We start from the raw sequence: 25,468 nt of genomic DNA, 5'->3' as shown, positions 1-25,468 counted from the left end.
TTTTTTCCTTAACTGTTTGCAAAGCAATAATAAATACTCAGGCTCAGAAAAGAAGTATTTCTCATGCCTGCTACTTAATTACAATTTATAGACTCAAGACTAGATTGGTCTAAGATACATCTTTCAAGTATTCTCTTCTTGTTTATAGTACAACAGTAGTACCTTATTGCACATTGTTTCTGAAGGATTCTCTTCTATAAGCGTGGGAAATGATTTCGTTCGGGGCATTTGACAGCTTTGAACCCTGGCAAAATGACTTTCCCTTTACGATACAGATCATCCTGCAAACCTTTGTTCATCCTCTGCACCAACAGCTTCTCATACAGCAGTGGGTGGTAGGCCCCTAAGGTACATGCTGCATCGTAGTAGAGTTCATGGTAGTGACACAGGTCGGTCTGTCGGACTGAAGGGATGTATTCATACACGTGCACTTCGTTACACATGGACATCATGATGAGGATACCTGGAGCAGAAAGTGAAAACAAAAGTGAACCCCAGGTTCCATCTTTCTCATAGAATTTCCCTTAAGTTTCCCAATCCATTTTTCTTTTGTGTTTCCCTTTGCTGTTGCACACCCTAAGTGTTACTTCTGCGAAACAACTGCGTGAGGTAATAGTTCCTTTTGTTACAGCAGTTTTCACTTGTCCCTGATACATAAAGATTGCAATCCTTGTGGAGTTCACGGTGTAGGACAACAAGGAAGGAGGAAAAAACCTGTAAAAGGCTTGTACACCATCAGCCTCCTTGAATGAGAAGACTGCTCTATCCCACCTTCCCCCATCTACCCTGCCATGTCCACAGAACATCCCAAACAAGAATCTGGGACTTACTGCAGCTGCATGCTGATTTTTCTTAAGTCAACTGATCACTTTTATAGGTTTTCTTGCATATTATCAATTCTTGAGCCTGTTTAGCAAGACAGATCAAGTCTTTACATTCACTTGCAGAATACAGAACACACATGCACAAAACACAGTTGTCTCGTGCTTGTAAGGAGGGGTTCTTGGTACTTTCTACCATTTCCACAGCTAAGCTATAACCTGCCTTGTAAAGGAGATACAAAAAAATTCCAGACATGTCCATTCTATCCTCCTCTGTTCTTTTGGATATTTGTGTCTTGCAAGTCATAGCTACTTACATGCATGCTAATCTTCAAGGATATGAAGAATCTGATTGATTTGCCCTTTTTTTTTTTTTTCAACACCACAGCAAAAGGAAACAACAATAGAAAGATGGGCCACTATCACCCATGTTTCTTCCCTTGACAACACAACTTTTGGATAGTTCATTCAGATCACTGCCAATATTAAGGTATCAACACACTCCTTGTAACATCTCCACCCTATTACAATGTTGGTCTTTTTTAGATTGGAATTGAAACAATTCCTTTTTTTTCCATCCACTTGCTTCTCTTCAGGCAGGAAGATATGATCTAAAACGCAGCCTAGACATACAGAAGGGCAGGTAAAGAAATATCAGCTATGTAGCGGTGACACAAAAGCGCACAGCTTCTGACAGTTTTGTGAAAAGTCTCATGGACAGAGGCCAAGGAAAGCAAATTCCTTCTAGAGAAGTCCTGTCACGAGGCAAAGCCTCTGACCACCTTCTTCTCAGCAAAGAAATCCACAAAACGTCAACCCACTTTCTCCTGCTACATACCAACGGCACTGCCAACAGTGGCTAAGAAAGGCCATATGGAAATTAATTTCCCATTTAAAGCCAGGTGAAGGATAACTTTGACCATAGGTGCAGTCGTGAGATGTTGTTACTTTCCTTCTCCCATACTCAAGATCAAAACTAGACCAGAACAGATTCAGAAGGGAGGTAAGTGGGCTTAGGCAAACTTTTGTTTTCCTCCAGCACAACTGTAAATCCATACTAACAGAAGGCCTTTATAGATTTGAAATGAAAGAAATCTTACTCTTGTGGCTGCACATTTTCGAAGGGGCTAATATCAGATATTGATCAGCAGCACTGTCTAAACTGCAACACTTTCACATCCATCACAGCTTCTGGGAGCCCCTTCTGTTTCACGTAGCCACATGAAAGGAAGACGACAAAGTAAGCCTTGGACGTTATATTTTCAAAAGTATTTTACTTTAAAAATAAATACATTTAGAAAAATATATTGCTGCACTACTGGTATCCTCTTCTGCTGAATGTGACAGCTCTCACAGGAGATGGCTGTATCATTCTGCTTGCTTTGAACTTACACATGAGAACTGATGTAATTGCTTTTTTCCTGTACAACAGCTCTGGAATCAAAAAGCATCAAAGGTGTTTTGGGTAGCTCCCAAGTGAAACAAATTAACACAAAAAATTATTTTGGTTCATTAATTAAGCAAACCCATTTTCTGAAGTTTCGTTTGTAGCTTGGGAACACAGAGGTTTCAATGGCTTGTTAATGTGAAGAACCTTATGTTCTCCCTGCTGTGTATCATTAGATTATCAACATGATTTTTTCCCCTTCCTGATGTGTGAAGTAACTGAAAACCAATTACTCCCATGATTAAATCTTCTTTTATCATAAATGAAAGGTTCTGAAAATGTTTTAGATTGTTCTACAGCTTTACACTCTGCGGAGTCTGCGGCCTGCAAAAAGCCAAGCGTATCAATTTCAAAGCATAAGTCCACAAATAAAAGTGAACTTTAGTCTTAAGCAGCAGGAAACAAAGATTCATGATGAAAAAATATTTAATTCCTACTTGAGAAAAAAATGTGAGCTTAACAAACCATGTTTGCTTTCCTCCAAGCTGTTAGACATCAATTGTAGCCTGCAGCAACTAAGTCTAGAATTGTATGCTTATTGTTTCAGTTTTACAAATGCTTTCGTCAGCTTTTCCACTGCCAGCCTCCTTTGTCCACTGATGGAGAGCCCACCTGCCCTTCCAAGGTAACCATTATCCAGCTGAATCAGAGAATGGACGGTGGAAATGTGTGCAATAATGAACCACATCTGGAAACAGACAGTAAAAGGACTTCTCTCCTGCAGCCAGAGCCAAGCCTGGAGTCAGTTTCAAAAGCTGTACCAGCAATGTCTTAGGAGAATCGGCTCTGATAGAAAGTACAAGCCTTAACCAGAGTGTATTTCATTTCACTGCCACATTACCCAGTTAACCTTAAAATCAATAAAGGACATTGACATTTCAGGGACAGGAAAACTATCAAGAACAAAAATTTGCACTCTCCTATAATTAATTTCCTTAGTAACAGTAAAGATGGCCACATCACTGCTGGTATGTTTCAATAGCGACAAAATGTTAAGCAATATCATTGGCTTTCCTGTAAATTAATTAACAAAGCACTTCGAAGTGGTAGAGCTTTAGTTCTAACGACCCATGGATTAATGTCCTCCAGAATCAATTTAAAAGGCAGGCTGGGCTATCTACTTTAGCTCTTTGCCCTTCTTGCCTTGTTCCATCCAGTCCATGTCTTGGGATTTCAGATTAGGTTGCTCATAAATAATGATAATTTGTGACAATTCACTCAAGGTTTTGCTCATGCTGGACAGTAATATTTTGAGGGAGGGATACATTCCTGTGTGAACTGCGCTAGATTCTATGGTCCTGGTCTGGCAGGGGGGTTGGATTCGATGATCTCCTGAGGTCCCTTCCAATCCCTAACATCCTGTGATCCTGTGAAGACAGTTCTTCAATGAGCTAGTTTCTGAGTATTAACAAATAATTTCCAGCACATCTTTGTGTTGAAGTCTAGAGTCAATAAACTGTAAGATGAGCTAAAACAAGGAGCAGAAATTACCACACTTAGAGTCGTCCCTGGGCTACAGATGCTTATATGTCCTGGTGGAACTGGGAGTACTCCTGAGACTTGCAGACCTGGTGACATTTTAAGTGCCCAAATCCTATTCTGAAGAAAAACAGTGGTCGGTGCCAGACTTTTTCTCCTTTATCTCCTCTAACATCACAGACTCTATTCAAAGAGACCAACAGTGTGGTACAACCAGCACTCCTGTTCTCAAACACCTATGGGTGAGATCCCAAGGCATGAAGGATTGTACACTCAATGAACATGAATCTGAAGAAGTAAGTTCCTCCAGCTCTCTCTTAGAATGATCTGCTCCTGCTGTTTGGTTCAAAACCAAAAGGTGAGTCAGTACTATATGACAACAAAAGAGGAGGAAAAGGGAAAGCAAAAAAGAAGAGAAGAAAAATAGATCTTTTTGGAAAAAAATACTGTTCTCTTTATACAAATACAGTCCTTACTGAAATAGGGAATAAATGGGTTTATTAAGACAATGTGAATCTTCTTCCACAGGGGTCAGCACTGGTATAGTAGAGCCATTACTGTAATTTAAGTTTACAAAAAATATTAATTGACCATCTTTAAAAGAATATCTGCAGTTTAGACTGTGAGGACATTTATACCAGTCCATGTGCTAGGATATATTCAGTTTTAATTTTAGTTACTTTCTAACGCCATGTCTGGCTTCTTTTTCTTAAGTCCCTAAAATGGAGTTGCCAACATAGTACCCTGGGCTGTGGATCTCACATTCCAGTACATGTTTTTTAGTAGCACTCTTTAATTCAGTTTCTATCTTTGCTTGGTGTTAACAACATTATAATGAGTTACTGACATCTGTATTAACTACCTCACAACTCAGTTTCCCCATTTTTCCTTCTTTCCTCCTGTTACCTTCAGTGATCTTACAAATTTTTTTTAATTACCAGTAACATTTTGGCACTTACATGATCTTAAAAATATTTTTTTTGTATTACATTTGATCTTTTATGTTCTGTGTGCAATCTCAAAGCTAAAGAAGAAGTATGCACCTGACTGCTTGCTTACTCTGCTCCTGTAAGCCTGTTTCACTTGCCAGTTTGCTCTGCAGAGTCCTATGTTATTTCCCATTTGTTATCTGTACACATATCCCTCTGGAACATTGCTTCCTACACTTCTCTTCCATGGCTGAATCTCTCTGCATTTCCTCTCACATGTATTAACCTGTACTTTCCAAGTGCCACTCATTTACTTTGTGCCCCTGTATTGCCCCCAGGACATGCCTATCTACTCATTTCTTTTGTCCATGTACTTTTCACTGACTGATTGATTCAGCATCATCTGCAAGTTTGTTCCATATCTCAGCACTCCTCCATGACCATTACCATCAGTATGAATGCAGCCTGTAGGGTATAGAGTTTCCATATGTACATTTCAATATTTGTCTTCGTTCACAGTCCATACATTAGGTTTCAGTTAATGCACAGCTACTACATACGAAACAGCACAGCCTTGCTTACACACGACCTAAGGAGACACTAATGAGCACAGTGAGACAGTCACTGTCCCAATTCCTTACAGGCTGGACAAAATTCATCTCACTGAGATGTTCAAAGCCATTTCTGACCTAAGTTGTGCTTTATAGACAATGCAGGAGACAGGCTTTTCTAGGGAACAATTCATCTAACTTATTTTAGATGTCTACTTCAGGATGGGATGAATTTCTCCTTGTAAGTGGTGGTGGTCTCCAATGACTAGGCAAAAACTGAAAATAAGAATTTGGCTCTTACTATCGATCACCTTCTTCTCCACTCTCATAGGTCAGAAACTTTTGGAGCTTTGTGGGGGAAAAAAAAAATTGGCTTTTGCAGGAGCAAGATGAGAAGAAATGAAAACAAGGTGTGACTCATTTGACCAAATGTGCCCACTGGAGCAGTTATCCACACGTGAAATAGGTGTCACAGGCTCCTTTGCTGTCAGTAGAAGTAGGCACTTTTAGGAAGAAGCACGTCTACTTATCCCAGAGTAGACATTTAAAAATGGATTACAAAGTCAAACCCCAGAAATTCCTGTTTCTTTCCATTGGCAGTATGGGAAACATGAGTCATAGCAAGGAGATCTGTACTTCAGGAGTTCTACTTGTATTCCCAGTACAGGACGAAAATTTCATGTGTAGAGGTCTCATAGACATATTTAAGAGGTGCCTGTTTTTGGCTCTAAGAAGTCTGAGTCTGACTAACACAAATACAGATCTGCATCAGAGGCATCTACAGCTAGTCCTTCTCCCTGACTGACCAACCATGGACCATAAACAGAAGTCAATTTTATGTGCAAGGATTAAGCTGAGAGGAGATGGCACTTTTTTGTATTCATAAGGATTAAGGTATGGAAATAGGAGTGGAAGCAGAAAATTACAGAGTATTTAGGAAAGGCCAGAGGACATGCACACCTTAAGAAGAATTAAAACCTGAAAGGGAAAGCCTATAGGCAAACAAGAAAGGGTGCAGTTCTCCTTAGAGTGAACACTGAGATGTCCATGAGGCACAGCTCAAAGTCTCCTTTTCATCGATGGGCCCTAAAAAAGTTTAGTAAAACCTAGATGAATTGGATTAATGTAGTAATAGCAGCATTACCATATTGTCTATGGTATTTGGTCAAGAACCTATTAAGGTCCAGTACACACCAGCAGAAATGTTTCCAGTGTGAGTGAGATCTGTGGAGGGTTCTGAAGGGAGAAGTGTGGGCAGTTCAGAGTCCCCTCTCAGAGCAGAGAAAACACAGTAGTTAGGTCAGGGGTTTTAGGGTCCTATCCAGCTCAGTACTGAATACTTCCAATGATGGAAATGGAGCTGTTGAATCCTTTCAGAAGTTTACTGAAGCATGCAGAAGTAATACTGCAGGCATGACTGTGAAACCAGCAAGCAGCTTGGAATATAACTTCTGGGTCTCTTCCAAGTCTGCTGCTTAAGCTTTAAAAGTTTTAGATTTTAAATATCCAAGCATATTTTCATAGTAAGGAAAAAGTCAGGGTATCTAGCATGATTTACTTTTGGCAACATGATTGGTGCAACCACACATTAAAATTTACAACTGAAGATATTTCTCTACAGGCTATTTGAATCTACCCTAATTCACTTGGCTGGATTTTCAAAAGTTCCATTTGGATTACAACTGGGAAAATGGAAAAACGCAAAATACTTCTGTCTGTGTGTAGAAAGGTTGTTTTACAGTAGATCATTCAAAGGTGTGCTTTATGAACATTTTACAGTGGAATGGCAATGTTCTGGAATATTGCATTAGACACCAAAAAGAGGATTGTGAGCATAAAATATTCTTTGTAAAATTCTTTAAAATACATTATTCCAAAGAAATTATGTGGCCATCAGAGAAGCAGTCAACCTGCAAGTTTGTTAGAACAGTACATTAGATACTAATTAAGTATTTAAAAATATTATATATTAGTATCTCAAAATCCTTAGAAGGATTTATTATTCTTTTTTTTTTTTCCCTATTTGGCAGATATCCATAGTGTCAGGAAGTGCTGGGTAAGGTTTCAACTCAGCCCAACAGGCACAAATAAAACCCTGAGTTTTTACGATCTGCAATGAAAACATTAAAACTAGAATTAAATTAAGACTAAATTCCTTGCATGGATTGTTTATACAAATGAACTTAACCTATGGATTCTAATCAAAAGGAGAGAATGTTTTTCAATTTGTTCTTGACAATTTTAATGACTCAAGAGGCTTTGAATTTTCAACACACATCTTACGTACAGTACAATTAGGCTTTGTGGTTAGCACATCAATTAAAAAAGAACGTTTTCCAGTTTACAAGTAAATAAAATATAGTTTAATAAGCCTGAATACAGCAGATGCTGTTTGAAAGCATCTAGAATAGTAAGTTTAATTCAAACATCCAGGAAGAACCCAGTATCATTTGAACAAAGTCTAAGGAGATGCTGGAAACATTTAAATATACATAATATGATCATTACACTCATGATGTGTCTCATTTCACACACACCACAAATTTAGTTACAGAAGAAGAGTTTAGCTAGACACACCAGTGAGTTTATGCTTGATAAACTGTGCACTTGAAAGCTTTACAAATAAATATAAAGCATTTGAAATGTATAGTTTTCTATACGTTAATCTACTTCTGTAGTGTCTCTTAATTGGATTTCAGGTACTACAGGAAAATCTGTTACTCCTTGAAAATAACTCTCAGTTATCCTTTGGAACATATAGTAAAAGAAGCCCTGGGTTTTTTTATTTTTATTTTTAATATTACATTTCTAAACCAGCACATGACAAATATCAACCACAAGAAAACCAAGTATGTATTAAGGAATTTAATTGCCACCTATGACCCTGTGCCTAAGCAGGTGGTGTGATTCTTGTAATTTTTGATGCATAGATACATTATGTAATAGACCTAGAAAATGATGTATTTATCGCTTAACACTAAATGCAAAAAGCTGTATATTAATCACAATATTATATTCTGTAATATGAGCATAGACTGGAAAATATTGCCCAGTAATATAATATAATTTTAAATGTATTGTTCAAATTTAAGTGATACACTAGAATAATAAACATTTTTTTAATGTGATTTGGGGTGCTGTAAGAGGAGAACTTTCACTTTTATCTCTGTATTTCAGGAAGTGGGAGATACTTAAATTTCAGAGTGCTTTTCATTGGAATAAGAAGAATTTAAAGCTTCTGTATTTGGAGGTATTATTTATTAGTGTGATAACACTTGAACAAAACTGAGCTGGAAAGAGTAAACACTATTCTTTTCTGTTCCTTTACCAACTGCTTGTAAACAGCTGAGTAAGTAACAGTAAGAAAGGCAACGCATTTAATGTGTCATATTGCTTCTTTCAGTTCATGCAAGTGTTTATTCTAAGCAGATGTGGAGATCAGATCCATTCTTCTATTCAACATGCTCACTGAATCCATTTTAAATTCAAGTTCTTAGTCACACAATGATCTGCTACCGTCGCAGTGTAATGATAGTCTTGCTTGTACTATTGTCCCAATGCATGCAAATGAAGATTAAAATAATGTTATCAGCTATTAATGACGCGTAACATTTAAATCTGTAATGTCAACTGTAAAGCCTCACACAAGCCTTTCTTTCTCCCAACAATAAAGTATTCTGGGCTCAGTCATCATTTTGCCTTCAGTGGTTCATGTTACGCTAAAAGCTACAACGCAGAGCAAAGACTACCGCTTGCACACACAATCTAAAGTGTAAAAATCTACACAGATCACGTTTCCATGTGGGAGTCAAAAAAAATTTTGAAATACCCCAAAAAAACACATTAGAGCTTTCAACTAAGCTTTTTAAAAACACAAAAGCTATTGGGTATCTAAAGATGTATAAATGTGAAATTCAAGTAAAATCATCTCTAAAGAGGTAAGATAGCAAAGTGTACTTGACGGACTATGGTAAGTAGGAATTCATAGCAAACACAGTTAGTAAACAATGGTCAGGAGAAAAACCTTCACAGAAAAGCCTGTATATAATCTAGACATTATTAAGAACACGCCAAACTTTCCAAATGCGAATGCTCCATCCCATCCAACAGACACAAAATGCTGCTCTTGAGAAACTCCTCTCCTGACCCCTCCCCCACAGCTGGGACATGTGCTGCACTTCACTCACCCCAGCCACCAGCTATCATAATGCTACTGCCTTTCTTCAGCAAAATGCTGGTGCAGAGCTAATGTATGTCAGGTTTTGAGGGGCCAGGGGCTCTAAGAGGGAATTATGCCAACAGAGCATCTCATACCCCAATGAAGTGCATATTTTTTAAATGTTCTTGTCCCTAGCATCCATGGGGTGAAGAAACCAGGAAAAAGGGTCCTACCACTTCTCAATCTTTTATTCCTCCAAAGTGAGAGAGCATGTGAGAGAATACCTCTTCACAAGTAAGCCACTGGCCCTTTTTCCAAGAGACTTAATAATACTGTGACTTAAGTACTTTAATACAGCTATTAACAATTTTAGAAGACTCCCCTGACACCAATCACTGCTGAAGGATGCCAACTTACTCCTGCTGAAGAACACTGTAGGAACACATCCCACCAAGCATCTTCCGTTTGGGAAGACTCAGATTCTTATAAACAGTTCCTTATAAGTAAGCAGCAGGAATAGACACAATTGTCAGTTTAAAAACAGAATGAATGAATTACAATCTCAGACTGCCCTAAAACATTCCTGACATTCCTGCTCTGATATTTTCATGTTTTAATGTATACATTTGTCCGATTTTGTAAACTGGGGCTACAGAAGGTTAAAAAACTTGAAACAAAAGTGCTTCACTTGACCCAGGATCATTTTCTTCTACCTTTTCTGTGTTACTGGCAGCAATAACGATTTGAGGAACCACTGCTCTTCCTCCACAAGCAACCGCAGCTCACAGAGGGCTTCCTGACTTTCTGCTGATGTAAACATGGACAAACCATATCCTTGCACATAATCTCTATTTGTTCTAATTGAAAAGAACTGCACACAGACTTACAATAAGTTGTTCAACTAAAGTGATTAAAATCACTATGGTCCATGCTATAAAGAGTTTAGATTCAAGGATACAGGTCCCTCTGCCTGTGACAAGTCATACCCTCTGTTTAACAACAGCTTGTCTTCCTTCAGGAGGAGACACTTCCTTATAGTGAGGGTGATGAAGAACTGGAACAGGCTGCCCAGAGAGGTTGTGGAATCTCCTCTTCTGGAGACTTTCAAAACCTGCCTGGATGTGTGCCTGTGTGACCTGTCCTAGGTGATCCTGCTTTGGCAGGGGGGTTGGACTCAACGATCTCTGGAGGTCCCTTCCAATCCCTAACATTGTGCGATTCATACAGCTGTTTGGAGCACAATCGTATTAGCAGCATGGCTATTTCATAAACCATTTCCCCATTATCTTTTTGAAATTAAGATTCATATTTTATGATGGCCATCACACCCCACTCTTACTATTAGTTTTCTAGGAAATAATTGCATATATTTTAAAAGAATCAAGTAGAAGTGTTTAAGGCCAGGCTGGATGAGGCTCTGGCCAGCATGATCTAGTGTGAGGTGTCCCTGCCTATGGCAGGGGGGTTGGAACTAGATGATCCTTGTGGTCCCTTCCAACCCTGACTGATTCTATGATTCAGGATACACTTTTCATACAGGTGCACTTAGTTGCGTCTGCCAGCTTCAGTTCCAATTGGATTATTTGCTGCATGAATTGAGAGATACCTGATCTGAAGACCAACTAAACTTTTCAGATTTCTGCTAAGCTGCATTATATTTTTCATGCTTTATCTTGTCCTTTGTGTCTACCTTTGACAATACTCAGTTGCTGTTTCTGTGCTGCCTCCCAGTTTTTATTATGTTACACATGCAACACATAGACATCCACTCAATAAGGTTACTAAATCAGAAAGCCTCTCCCTAACAAAATATTTAAAATGCATCTGTGACAACAGTAGCTAGTTATAAAACAAGGCAGCTATAACTCCCCACAAGCTTGTCTTACTGTCTTGTTTTCTAAAGCTAATAACAGCATTACTGAAATGTCTATGCACACACTTTGGAAAAGAACAATGTCAATAAAATTTCCATTAGAGAAGGAGGTAAATTTGCCTTTGTACACAGAGTGTATTTATCTGTACAGCTTTTGTGGTTAATGTTATTGCTTCTTTAATACTTGGTATTTTCAAAGCTTCCTCTGCTTGAAGGATTTTTTTGTCAGGAACATTTACATTTGGGGTTGAAGATTACTATTCAATTCTTACAGTAAAATTAACTCTGCTTTTTCAAAGAAAGCTTTTAAAGTGTTTCTTATATATGGTGGAAGTATGGATTGACAGCACAATGATTGTCTTCATTATTCTTGTGATCAGCAGCTGTTAACCTATTTTTATCAACAAATTTCTTACTCCAAGAAATGCTTTTGAAAAATCTGAATGCAGCTGGTGAGATCATTCCACATGAGCAGTCTTCTCCTTATGAATTTTTACAAGCAGGTTCCAAAAATCTCACTTTAAGAAGTATGCAACTGCCAAGCTATCGCCTCCAAAACACAAGGCCTCCTCTTTACACTCATGCTCCAAGCAAGTACAACTCAGGTCACAGACAGGCATTTCCCAGACACCTTTATGACATCTCTCCAAGACTTTCAGCACCTTCCTTAAAGCCTTTGGTGACCCCCACAATATCCTGGGATGCCACTACTGCATACAGAGCCCCAAATAAATACTCAGAACTGGTTTTCCCACATTGGATGCAATCTCAGATATCTTTGCTCTCAGATTCAGATAGAAAGAATGAAAAGGGCATTTTCTGACTGCAGCAAGCACACAGAGAGTGACAAGGAGGAAAGGATAGAGATTCCAAAGCAGAAGATGGTATTTGGAGCTCTCTTGTGCTCTGTATCTCTAGAAGCACGAACAAGAAAGATCTTGACTCAGCCTTGCTACTGTGACTGCTTCCATCCTTAACACATTCAAAATCATGACCTGCAATGCATTGGGTAAGTCCTTATGCTCCATGAACAGCAGGAACAGTGCTCAATTATCCCCCAAAATGCTAAGGAAGAACCAAAAAACAGTGTGAAACTACATTCTTTCAAGTGTAAGATGAGGGATGCTTTGGGCACGTTCTGCCTGAAGGCTGGATGCTATGAGAGGGCACAGAAAATCCCATTCCTTGACCTATTTAGGGAATACAGCTTGGTCTGTCTGATCCCATTCTCTCTGTATGATCTGCTTTCACTTTTTGTCTTATGCACCAAATCTGTCTACTCTATGATCACAACAAAGAACTTCACAACAAAGTAGGGTCTCAGCAGAAATTCATACAGAATAGTACAAAGTTCTCCCAGATATACGTATGTTTTATAAATACGGATGTGAAGGGTAAGAAAGCAGAACAGGAAATTCACCCACTGTTGTCTAGTTCTCACATTGTGTGTTTCTGCGTAGAGCACCAAGAAGCAACAGTACATGTGCACGGGCTTGATCCTCAAGGAAAGTGAACTCATTTACAAGTTTAAAGTTATTTTTAATCTACTGTGTCAGTTGGGCCCATCTTTGATACACCTACCAATAAAACCTGAAGAAGGAGGGTTGGGCTGTATCTTCTCTTTAGTGTTCTCCTGAATGATGTCCCAGAGCTGCCATATAAACTTAGGATGGAGAATGTAAAATGGCTGGTTTGGATTCTTCCTGCGATGCTGTACATAAGGAGTGAACAGATTGTAGTCCGGCTTCTTATACCACTGGAAGGAAAGAAGTAAGAATTTTTTTTCAATCTACAGTATCAGATGTGTTCCAAACACTACATGTACAATAACATTAATGAGTTCCATATGGGTTCTTCAGAACAGAAGCAAAGGTAGCAAAGCAGCTTTCACTGGTGGATGTTTCTGCTAGAAAGCCAGTCCTCACTGTGAACTATTCTGTTTCCCTTCATGCAGAGACTGCAGCAGGATGAGCCAACATCATGTCCCCCTTGCAGGCCTGTGTTAAACAAGGGGTTCAAAGAGCCTTGACACAAGAACTGGGCATGGGGGTGAACCTTCCTCTGAAAGTGGAGGCAGCAGCAGCACACAAAGCAGGCTGATGGCAGCCTGTGTAGGAGGCAGGCAGCCTCTGGCATCTGTTGCTAAGGGAGTTCAGCAGATAGAGGTTTACTTTCTATTTTGCAGCCTGCTCAGATCTGAGATCCTCTTGCCAAGAACCATCAGATCAAATGATCCACCAGAGCTGCAGCACCAGCCAAAGCAGAGACTCCCCCAGTGACAACCAGATGGATGTCTGCTGCTTTCAGTGAGAAGGTACATGGTGGGGCACAGATGGCTGTGGGGGAGTGGACACAAAAGGAAGACTGGCGGGGAGGATGCTTGAGAAATGAGGAAGGCACCAAGAGAGATTTTCATTAGGGTGTTATATCTCGTCTGAGAAGGCAGAGGAGAAGGTGGGGGAAAAATAGATGCAGTTCTTCCACTTTCCTGATAAAACCTCCTTCTGAAATCTAGCAATGTTTCCTTCCTGAAAAACCCATGGAAAACTCACTGTTTTGTGAAAATCGAAAAATTTTATCAAAAAATACCCAATCGTCCATTTATCCTAGTATCTCAGAGCAGTCAATTCCAATGGAAATGCTGGCTACTAAAAAGCTTTGGACCAATTCATTCCCCACTCCTCAGATAAGGAGGAGAACCAGAAGACTGCACGTAGTAGTAAACATGCTCATTTTTTCCAGTGCTTTCAGAGTGACTGGGAAGAAAGGTATAAGCACACATCTTACCACATTCAGATTTGCAGAGTAGGGGGCAGGATCCCAAGCTACTAAGATAACATCTTTGTACAACGAGCTGTCAACAAAGTGATGATTTGGATTGGTGAGAATCTGCAAACACAGATGCAAAGAATTGCACAGCATTAAAAGGAAGTGGGATTCAGAAAAATGGCAAAATGCTTCTCTAAAATGAACAGTCCTCCCTGTGCCACTGTTCTGTTTTAATTTGGGTTGATTTTGAACATTTTGTTTTGTTAAAAAAAAATAAAAAGGAGCTTAGCCATAAACAGCACTCATGGCAGTTTGAAGTAGTAGTATGCTGAATTACTCTCCATCTGTGAGGGATATGATGCAACCACTTGAGATGCTGCATGACTGTATATCAACAGTACTGTGTATTCTGCATCTTGAAAATGAAAGATATGGTATTTCAGACTGCCTGCAGGAACCTCTTCTTAGACACAGAGAAGCTTGCTTTGAAGGGCTACAGCCACTAAGGATAATGTCTTCACCAACACCACACCACCTTTTTGGTAACTTTCTCATTTCAACAGCAAGTCACTCTCATTTCATGCAGCCCAAAAAGGCAACTGAGACCCTGACTGCAGAAGTTGGTATACCCAGGAAAACAACACCAGGAACAGGCATGTGATACGGCTGTTTCTGAAGTAGTTGTCATATTGCAATGGCCTGCTGCTCTCATGTAACTCCCTCCCACATCTCCTGGTACTCTGCTTGATCCTCCTGCCTCATTGGAAGTTTGCTCTTCACTTCTGCTGGCTCGTCCCTTCCTTGACCCTCTACACCTAACCACATCTCTCTCATCCCTGGTACATTCAATCTCAGGCAGGCTTAAGCTGAATGATTTCAGCATTGGTTGAAACAGTGTGAATTTGCTCCAGCTGTGAAACTAATCAACATTCAAGACAAATAAATTCTTACTAATTTTCATTTCCCTTTAGGATCTAATGAGCCATATTTGATTATGCATATTTTTCTTCAGAAAAATAATATTGTTGCCATAGCAATATTCTTCCTACCATAAACTCTAAGCTTAATGACTTTCTATCAGCTTTCTACAACAAGAACAGAATTAGTCATGCTGTTATCAGCGTCCCAAACTCCAGCTCTCAGAGCAGTTTTTGCCTGAGAATGTAAACTCCTTTTTTGAGAGTACTGAGTAAACAGACCAAAGGGTCAAGCTTTTAAAAGTTCAGTTTCACAGTTATCACACAAAGGAGCTCTCACTTGCCTTTCACTAAACAAGAGTCCTTTGGAGGTGTTGTCCACACAAATTTCACTCTTAGTGAGTCTGCATTCATATGTATGAGATGAGTTTCTACTGGAATAACAATATCTGCTGTGGCTGTACTGGCTTCCTTCACATCCTTTGGGCTTTCACAGCACAGAACATGAGGGAAGAAAAGGGTCACAGCAGCCTTTTAATCAGCTGAACGCAGGATATTCCAACCACGAGGAGGGAAGGAGGCCCAATAAACCTGCATGGGTAATCGATCTTCAGTACTGGTAGAGAGAGCGACTTTTATCAAATGGTCTGTGCAGATTCCACTCTCAGAGAGGGAACGCCAGTCTCTCAGCAGGAGCATCATGGGTGGCTTCTGAGCAAAAAGATGGTGGGCATGAAAACACTTATGAGGAAGCTGTGTGAGCTGACCTGTGCTGAATTTTAGCCATGCCCTGTGTTTTCTTGGGAGGCTTTGTTAGAATCATAGAATCAGTCAGGGTTGGAAGGAACCACAAGGATCATCGAGTTCCAACCCCCCTGCCATGGGCAGGGACACCTCACACTAGAGCTTGTTGAGAGCAAGCTGTACACTGCAGCACTGAAGAACATGGGACTCTCCATTACCACCCCAGTGAGGGTGCACCACAGTGGCTCTGGGAGCCAGGACCCCAGCCTGCCAGGAGTCTGTCCTGCGATCTCACAAAGACCTACAAAACTAGTGTGACAGGAATGACAGTAAACAGTCCTCTCTGCAGCGGCAAGGAATATGAGCTTATACACACAGAGAACACACCCATTTTACACATTCCTAAGAATTACAATATATGAACATTTTGCTGTCATTTAGCAGAATGTACAGAGCATGCTGCGTGGCCATCCATACTACTGGTATTGACTAAGTAATCTCACCATTTCGGTATGTCAGAATATTTCGTCGTAGTTCTGTTATTGCTTTTTGGCTGCATTTCATAAAGAGGCTTGGTTTGCCCAAGACCAGAGATCTGGTTTTGTTTTGTTTGGTTCAATTTTTTCCAAATATTGAAAAATCTGCTCTTAACCATAAAGTGTCAGTGTAGCCCAATGCACAATTATCTGTTGCCATCCATATGCAGAAATCCCATTTTCTGTTTCTATTCAGATGAACAAACTCACCTTAGGTATAATATCTAGTGTACATTAAACTTTTTTACTAGTTCATTAAAATTTTTTAAAGAATGATAATTTGCCTAAAGTTATGCATTAAGATAACTCAGTTCCCATTTTTTTCACCTTACGGCAAGGAAATAATTGAAGAAAAGAGCTTTGAGAAAAGAGCTTTGGGATCCCCACAGCTCAGGCTTTCTGAAGATCCTGGAGGCAGCATGGTGAAATTCTGTACTGATGGCTCTGGCACCCTGCAGAGCCTTTGCAGATATAAGACACATATGAAACTTTATAAACCAATTACTTGAAACACGGATACCAAGAAACTACTGCAATCACTCCACACTGACAGCAGTGTGAAAATCCCTGTAAGGGAGAACTTTTACCCACTCTGCATCATGAATTAAATCGCTATCTGCTTCTCAGATTACTCAATGCTTTCTCAGAAGTTATTAATTTAGTGTCATATTGTTCAGAAGTGACACTGACTGGAATTCACAAAATGAAGACCTTACCTGAGAGTTAATGATCCGCATGGTTGTTTTATTTCCAACATCTTTTTCGTAGCCACGAGTTGGAGCAGAATTAAATCTTAGAACAGCATCATGAGAATCTAGGAGTATAAACAAGGGGATAATTTGGTTTTCTTTGCAATATAGAAGAGTAAAATAAAACAAATTACCTAAACTAATGTAAAACTTTCACACTTCTCTTACCTGGATATTCTAAGGATACTGAACATTCTACTATTCACAAACAAAAATCCTCTTGCATCTGCCATCCACACCATTAAATACACCAGCAAAAAAAAAAAGTTCAGAATAATTTATTAATTTAGCCTGTAATATTTAAATATTTCTCTTAATTGGATAAACTCAGTGTGGGAAGGTTATTAATACACCCAGTACACACAATGACTCGCTATTTCTATTGCAATATTTACAAAGAATTACTCCGTTCAAAAGCATGTTAATTGCAGGGAGGTCTAATTGCACATTTGAATAACAATACCTAACTGTAAGCTTGTGCTCACAGTATTTTATAATACCTGAAAATTTCAGACTACCCCAAACCTATTAATCATAACATGTAGTTATTCTCAAGGTCAGTATAAGTCTTGAAGAGTCTCTGTAGGGAAATCAATCCAGAAACCTGCTCACACACAGAAACCTGACGATCCCTTGGTAGCAGAGATCTAACAGAGCTGAACTGTCTAAGCATCCCCACAAGATGTTGACCTCTGAGTCATGTAGTATAGAAAGCAGCTACAGGTCAAGTATGGGTCAAGAGTAAATACTATGTGTAAGCATCCATTGGATAAAAGATAATCACTTTTCCAACGTTTCTTTTAAGGGGATCTCAAAGCCCAAAAAAGGTGCAAGACATTATATTCATTGTCCAGAAACACACTGCTCCTGTCAACAGCAACCTATTTGGGTCTACTTTTTACCCCTTCTATCAGTGGAAGCAGAGAATATGATTCAGGCCAAAATGGACATGTAATGCCTTAACCCACAGGTCGTTTATACAGTTGTTTTTCTCTAGTCGCTTAAAATGTGGTTATCTACAGCTCAAAAATGGAGAAGGTGGAAGTTTCCAAAGATAATCCACATGCTTCAATGGAATCCAGGCCTGATTCTACCAAACTGGGATCTTGTGTCCTTTCACATTTTTCCTCTACACTTCTTGTACTCCCTCAAGAAAATGTTATGGGACATGAAGACTGAAGTCCAATCTCAGCCATAGTTGCTTGCTTTAACATCCTGTTTCTGAGAAAAAAGATTTTTTTTGCAAAATGTACACTGAGCTCAACTCTTCAGAAGCTAAGAAAGAGTAGAGGCTTTTTTCTACGTGCCTATGCAGGGACAGTCCTGGTTCTGTCAAGAAAAAACTTTCCTTTAACAAAAGATATATGATCAGAATACAGCTTAATACTGGCAATAGCTGGTTTTAAGTGAAATTATTTTAATCTTGTTACCTCCAAGCTCAAGAGAAATGTATGCTCTTGAAAAAATAAAATCAAGTAAGGCAAGCAGAAGACCTGCATGGATAACCAAGGAACTCTTAGTAAAACTCAAAAACAAAAAGGAGGTTTACAATATGTGGAAAAAAGGACTGGTCAATTGGAAGGATTATAGAGATATAGGATTATAGGATATATAGCCAGAGAATGTAGAGATGCAACAAGGAAAGCCAAGGCCCTCCTGGAACTGAATCTCACCAGAGGGGTGAAGGAGAACAAGGAGAGTTTTTTCAAATACATCAATGATAAAAGGAAGAGCAGGCAAAAGGTGGGCCCACTGCTGAATTAGAGGGGAGATACAGTAACTGATGATGCAGAGATGGCAGAGCTGCTGAGTGCCTTCTTTGCCTCAGTCTTTACTCCTAAGACCAGCCCTCAGGAACCTCAGTCTCTAGAAGCAAGGGAGCAGAACTGGAGAGATATGGACATTCCGCTGGTCAGTCAGGATAGGGTTAGAGAACTCTTATACCAAGTAAAGACAAGTCCATGGGCCCTGATGGGATGCATCCACAAGTGCTGAGAGAGCTGGCTGATACCGTTGTTGAACCTCTCTCCATCATCTTTGAAAAGTCATGGAGAACAGGAGAGGTGCCTGATGACTGGAAGAAAGCAAATGTCACTCCAGTCTTCAAAAAAAGCAAGAAGGAGGACCCAGGCAGCTACAGACCAGTCAGCCTCACCTCCATCCCTGGGAAGATGATGGAGCAGCTCATCCTGCAGGTCATCTCTAACCACATGGAAGACAAGAAGGTTATCAGGAGTAGCCAACATGGATTTACCAAGGGGAGATCCTGTCTGACTAATTTGCTAGCCTTCTATGAAATTATGACCAAGTGGGTAGATGAGAGAAGAGCAGTGGATGTCATATATCTTGACTTCAGTAAAGCTTTTGATACTGTCTCCCATAACATCCTCATAGAAAAGCTCAGGAGATGTGGCATAGATGGTTGGTCAGTGAGGTGGATTGAAAACTGGCTCCACAACAGAGTTCAGAGAGTCGTCATCAGTGGCACAGAGTCAACTTGGAGGCCTGTGGCAAGTGGTGTCCCCCAGGGATCAGTATTTGGTCCCTGGTTGAGGGCATTGAGAGTACCCTCAGCAAGTTTGCTGATGATACAAAACTGGGGGGGGTTGGCTGACACCTGTCAGGCTGTGCAGCCATCCAACGTGACCTGGACAGGCTGCAGAGCTGGGTGCAGGCAAACCTCATGAAGTTTAATATAGACAAGAGCAGGATTCTACATCTGGGGAGGAATAACAACAGGCACCAGGACAGGTCAGGGGCTGCCCTGCTGGAAAGCAGCTCCACAGAGAAAGACCTTGGAGTGCTGGTGGACAGCAAGTTCTCCATGGAACAACAATGTGCTCTTGTGGCCAAGAGAGCCAATGGGATCCTGGGATGTATCAAGAAAGGTGAGTCCAGCAGGTCTAGGGAAGTTCTTCTACCTCTCTACTCTGCCCTGGTGAGACCACACCTGCAATACTGTGTCCAGTTTTGGGCTCCCCAGTGCAAAACAGACAGAGACCTGCTGGAGAGAATTCAACGGAGAGCGACGAGGATGATTAGGGGACTTGAGCATCTCCCCTATGAAGAGAGACTGAGATCCCTGGGGCTGTTTAGTCTGGAGAAGAGAAGACTGAGAGGGGATCTGATCAATGTGTTTAAATATCTGAGTGTCAAGTTGTGATGGTTTTAAGACTCTTTAATTTTTCTTCTCACAAAGTTTGAGCAGAGAAAGAATGTAAATAAATCACTATTGGGTGTAAGAAAGCAAAATAATGATTATTCTAAACACTTCCATTGGAAAGATAGAAATGTTTAAGAACCACTACTCAAAACAAGGTCGGACAGTCAGGCACTCTCGCAGTCCGTCTTCCCTCAGTCTGCCTGCTTCTTCTTTTCTGGCTGAAGATAAACATGCATACTGACCTTGACAAGCTAAATCTAACGAACCTCTCTCTGCTTCTTGGCTTTCTTCCCTTTTTCCTGCTCTGGGGGTGGAGGGAAAAGAAGCACGGACCCCTCTCTTTTGGGAGGGGGGCCCAAGGGGGCTTGGTTGTGCTTCCCTGTTGATCGTACATATTTGTAAATGTTGTGAATAGTGTGTATTTGTACATATTCATTGCATTTCATCACAGATTGTAGTTTTGCCTGTAAAATACAGCTTCATTTGCTTCCAGACTGAGCTAGCCTGGTTATTGTTGGTGTGGGAAGTGGATTCCAGTTCTCACAGTGTGACACAAGTGGGGAGGGCCAAGCTCTTTTCAGTGGTGCACAGTAACAAGACAGGGAACAACAGGTTCAAACTTCAACATAGAAGATTTCAACTCAACATGAGGAGAAACTTCTTCACAGTGAGAGTGACGGAGCACTGGAACAGGCTTCCCAGGGAAGCTGTGGAGTGCTCTTCTCTGGAGACTTTCAAAACCCACCTGGATACATTCCTATGCAGACTACCCTAAGTGATCCTGCTTTGGTAGGGGGGTTGGACCTGATGATCTCTTGATGTCCCTTCCAATCTCTAATATACTGTGATATGGAAATAACCATTTTAAAGATATTAAAAGTTTGGGGTTGAACACAGAGCCCTGTTACTTCCCAATGATGCCAAAATAATTTGGTTTCACAATAAATACCATGATCATGATGGGGGTGTTTGCTTACTTGCACAGTACTTTCACACCTAATTTAATTCAAAAACAATCAGAGGTTGGGGGGAGGAGGGCAAAAGCCAGACCACAAATCAACATTACTGCCTGCGATTCTATTAGGAATACAGAAGAGGGAGCTAAAGGCCTATGAAGAGAAAGGTCCTCGGCTGCTGCCTTTTTTCCTTTCAGGATAAATAGTAAAAGCGTCTTTTGCCTGCAGCAACTTCAACCAAGGCTGTACAGCCCATGGCCCAAAAACCAGAACTCACACATGGAGTGTTTCTCATCACTATTTAATGACACTGACTTTGCTGTGCCCCTGTGGACATGGAGGTGCTCAAGCATGAGTGTCAGGCTAATTCCACAGAGCAGCACCACCAGCAGCCACCCATAGTGTCTCTGAACTGGCAAATCTGTTTCCATTTTCAACCAAGAGCTGGTAGCCATGGTGCCAGGTCTGGGAGAGGACTTCTACAGATGTACAAGCACAGGAAAAAAAGAGCAGCTTGCGCAGTCTGATCTTTCTCTTCCTGCTCAGGCTCTTCTCATTTTTTCAAGGACTAAAGTGAAGTTGGAAAGGCATGGCCAAGAGCTCAACTATAACATATACTACACTTCTTTGACATAGGAATAATAATACAAACAGATGCTGGAGCTTCCACTTTCCATTTTAGGTGTGAAACACTGGCCTCATGTCTCCAGGATATTACCACTTCTCATGAGCTGCACTGACCATGAAGTTAGTTACACAGGCCTTTCTGGGGTGGTCCTAAGAAGCTGGTTATCCCCCCATTGTTCTGGGCCAGATTCTCTGCTCAGTCACAAATACCTGTCCACGGCATGGAAGACACTTAGAAAAAACCGTATGTGACTCCTGCTGCCTTACACACTTCCCTGTACAAGCAGGACAAGATCTGACACTCCTCTGTAGGCCTTACCAAGTAGCATCTCATCCTTTTGGGAGGCATCAGATGACAATTTCCCAATGAAATCGAAAGCTTTTCCTCACAGAATTGGTATGAGCCCAGAGTGTTCCCAAAAAAAATGGGTATGCACAGGAGCATACTGGCCCCAGGTATCAAGCACCAAAGTCCACACCTGAGCTGCACCTGGGTGTGCAAATATGCCATGATACCTGCTGTAATATGTAAGTATGTAAATACATCCCAGTGTCCTATGGAACCTCCAGTACAGTGCCAATCCATACTGGTGTAAATTTGGTGTACTGGGGAACACAGACAGATGATTTTTGTTTCAATCAAGAATAGCACATTGGAGAAGGGAGGAACTGTTAAGCTTTTTTACCCCAAAGATTTCTAAATCACTGAGGCTTCCTGTGAAACTGGGGCTCACTCTGGTGTGATTTCTTTAGCTGTAGGCTAGCCAGGTACCTCTGCTGCACTGGAGTATTAGAGTAGTTTGGTAATGATAGCAGCTGTACTGTATTTTAGAGATTTAAAGGAAACCCATCTGTGTCAAAGAGATGATGCAGTGCAATGAAGCACATATTGGGATGTGAAGTCCTGGAAGATGGAAGGATTAATGAGTGAACATCAAAAGGTTTTTATAGAGAGCTGAAGGAGATAACTCTTCTTGCTCCAGAAGTAACTTTGATAGATACGTTTTATCCTCCTTTCAGTGCTTTTAGCATACTGCATGTGTAGTACTAAAATGAAAAACTAGTGAGACATTATGACTAGTACCATTCATTTTTTAAAAGAAAAAATAAACTGACATTGATTCGGTTTATGGCTCAACAATACTTCTGAATCACTACCACAATACTCCTACCTTGAAGTAGTGAATTCTGTGTGACATTAGCATCTCAGCATACCTGCAACCTCAGTGACTCAGTGCAATGCATGGAAAAACAATGGACAGAGATACTTGAACTCATTTAAATTCACTCTTTGAAAAGAGGTCAGGGGACTTGACCTCAGCACATGTAGCTACTCAAGAGTCTGAATTCTATGTGTCTGTGAACTCTAAACATGCAAAAGATGAATAGAATGCTCTGATGTTTCTTGGCATGGAGATAAAAAGTTCAGTCTGGGATAGTAACACAACAAGCAGTTTTCTATTAAGCACCATAAGACAGAGACAGGTACAAGACAGCATGGCAGAATAAAACTTGGCCATGGCTCTAATCTGCTGAAAAAATAAACACAAGTTGAAGCAAAGCATCAAATACAGCAGATCTGATGGAACCTGTGGCTCCTTTATAAGCCATAATATCATAATAAGGCATTACTGTATTTTTTAAATCAAATTAGGACTTCAGGCTTAATTTTCCTGTCAGTTATACTGTCCTGAAAGGGAACAGCTTCGCTGAAGTCCATATGCTCACATTCTTATAATGTTGGTGACCAAGAACAGCTAGACTTTATAGACCTATGCTTGAGAAGAACAAACCTTTTCAAAGACAAACAGGAACAGGCACACGTACACACATATGAACATGAATAGATGCCTTTCACCCACCTATTTCATCCCCTAGAGAGGAGTTCAGTATTGCACCAGCAGACATAACTACAGCACAGCTCCCAAAGCCATGTGTATACAATTTACCCAGTGGAATTTGGGGAACGTGCTTTTCCCATCCAAGAGTGGAGAAGGGAGCCTCCTTGCCATCTATTGTTTTCACATTCACCCTTTCTTTTAGCTCACAGAATAGCTGGTCTCCTGTCAACTTGGAGTTTCGTTTCCCCTTGAACCGCACCCCATGCTTATTGGTGCTCAAATAATCTTTCATCGCCTTCTGGAGTCGAGGGTTTAGCATCTTGGAAGAGACATCCCCTTTCCAAAGCTTATAAAGAAAGGATTTCGACATTGTGGAATATAGCCCGTCCCAGTCATCAGATTCATCGAGCATCTGGCTCCTCCTGTGCTTTGTGCTCCTCCTCCTCATTCTTCTCTGATGGCTCCAGTTGTTCTGTAAAACATTTACTTTTGGATTATCCTCACTGACTGAGATGAATTTTGCTATCTCTTGAAGGTGGTTGTGTGACCGAGGCTGACCAGCAGCAAATAAATAATCATCATTCACTTGGTAGAAAGCACTTTTTGATTTTCTTCCTATCTGAGATGGAAAAAACTCATCTTCACTTCTGAAGGCATCTTCTAAATCAGTCCATTTCTTAATGCTTCCAGTTTCTGATTTAAATGCACCCAAGAGATCTTCATTAAGAAGTACTTCATTCCCATTGATGGCTTCAGAGAATGATGGATCATGAATAGCTCCCATGATGACTCTCTGTTTGCCCTGAAGGGGCAGAAGCCTCTTAGTTTCAATGTATGAAAAGGAACTCGGAACTGGTTCAGCAGTGTTGCTATCTGTAAAATAGATGAATATCACCAGAAAAAGCAGACCCCATGCGAAGATCCCGAACAGCATGAGTTGTTTCCATTGCTTCAAGTTAGGTTTCATGGCAATGCCTTTACCAGCTCCTCTGTGCCTTGAATTACTGGTGAAGGAAAATGAAACCTGGAAAGAATATCAAATATTAATCAAGAATCGTTCTAAAAATAAGTACAACTCAGAAACATCTTAACATGCTTTGACAGAAGTTGCAGAATTCATCTCCAGGCTGTAGCACAGAGCATTCAGAAGCAGAAACAAACTCCAGAGCCTGCAGACGCTGTACAAGTGACAAGCTTTGGCTGTAACCACACAGTGACAGCTGCTAGCTACAAAAGAAGCTGGTGGCCAGTTTCTACAGTAACACTGGATCCTGCCTTCAGGGAGATCATGTGCCTGCCTGCTTCTGCTGTACTGAGCATAGCATTAAGAGAGCAAAAGCAAAACCCATGCCTGATACATGCACAGTGAGGACAATATTAGCTGCTTTCTGTTTTCGTGGAAAATCCTTAAGCATGATACTGTGAGCAAGCCTGTCCCCAAAGGGACCAAGCAGGGAGCACAAGCTCTCGGTTGGACAGGCCTCCTCTGCCCACAGTATGGAAAGAATGGTGCTCTTGCAATGTCATCAAGGGAAAGTCAGGGACACCATCACACTAAAGGTCAGAGGGGAATGTTTTCTTTTCCTCAGCTGGTATGAACTGGCACAGTGTCAGCAAGATACATCATTTGTTGTCCACAGTCCAATTCAAATAAGAACAATGGTTGTACCTCTGCTATGGACGCTGCAAATACACTGAGGCAGCATGAGAGTTTTGCATATCAAGGTTTGAGAGGCTTCCAAGGGGATGGATGGCACAACTAACTAAAAACATGCCTTCAGAGTAATGATAGACATTTACATAAAGGGAGTAGGTAAGGGATGTCAGACCTAGACTTGGAAACCTGTGCTCAACAAATAGCTGGGGATTTTGGACAGCTTGTGGAGTAATGGTCTCAAAAATAGAAA

General features: G+C 40.6%; 2 protein-coding genes across 2 annotated transcripts in view; one reads left to right on the top strand and one right to left on the bottom strand.

Annotated features, from left to right (window-relative positions):
- LOC128974576 (pinopsin-like) overlaps nucleotides 1-3,043 on the top strand; it is a 99,708-nt gene extending 96,665 nt beyond the window's left edge. Inside the window, exon 4 of the mRNA XM_054391245.1 lies at nucleotides 2,816-3,043. Within this exon, the coding sequence (XP_054247220.1) occupies nucleotides 2,816-3,043 (228 nt within the window). The remainder of the gene's footprint in view (nucleotides 1-2,815) is intronic.
- Nucleotides 195-24,579, bottom strand: ST6GAL2 (ST6 beta-galactoside alpha-2,6-sialyltransferase 2). Its single transcript, XM_054391255.1, has 5 exons — nucleotides 23,583-24,579; nucleotides 16,942-17,039; nucleotides 14,047-14,148; nucleotides 12,841-13,015; nucleotides 195-463 (listed from the first exon to the last, which is right to left on the bottom strand). The coding sequence occupies exons 1-5, from the start codon at nucleotides 24,526-24,528 to the stop codon at nucleotides 195-197; spliced, it is 1,590 nt and encodes a 529-aa protein (XP_054247230.1). The 5' UTR covers nucleotides 24,529-24,579.
- Nucleotides 24,580-25,468: the final 889 nt, after the last annotated feature.

The sequence above is a fragment of the Indicator indicator genome, chromosome 1 (genome assembly GCF_027791375.1).
Source record: "Indicator indicator isolate 239-I01 chromosome 1, UM_Iind_1.1, whole genome shotgun sequence".
Taxonomy (NCBI): Eukaryota; Metazoa; Chordata; class Aves; order Piciformes; family Indicatoridae; genus Indicator; species Indicator indicator.
Note: the sequence above shows the minus strand (reverse complement) of the source record. Positions and strands in the feature narration are given on the sequence as shown.

Excerpts from the sequence above, each read along its gene's own strand:
- ST6GAL2 (XM_054391255.1), bottom strand. The coding sequence starts at position 24,528 with ATGAAACCTAACTTGAAGCAATGGAAACAACTCATGCTGTTCGGGATC. Across the intron at positions 13,016-14,046 it reads ACTCTGCAAATCTGAATGTG|TGGTATAAGAAGCCGGACTA; the intron begins GTAAGATGTGTG and ends CTTTCCTTCCAG. Across the intron at positions 464-12,840 it reads TCCTTCTTCAGGTTTTATTG|GTATCCTCATCATGATGTCC; the intron begins GTAGGTGTATCA and ends TTTCTGCTCCAG.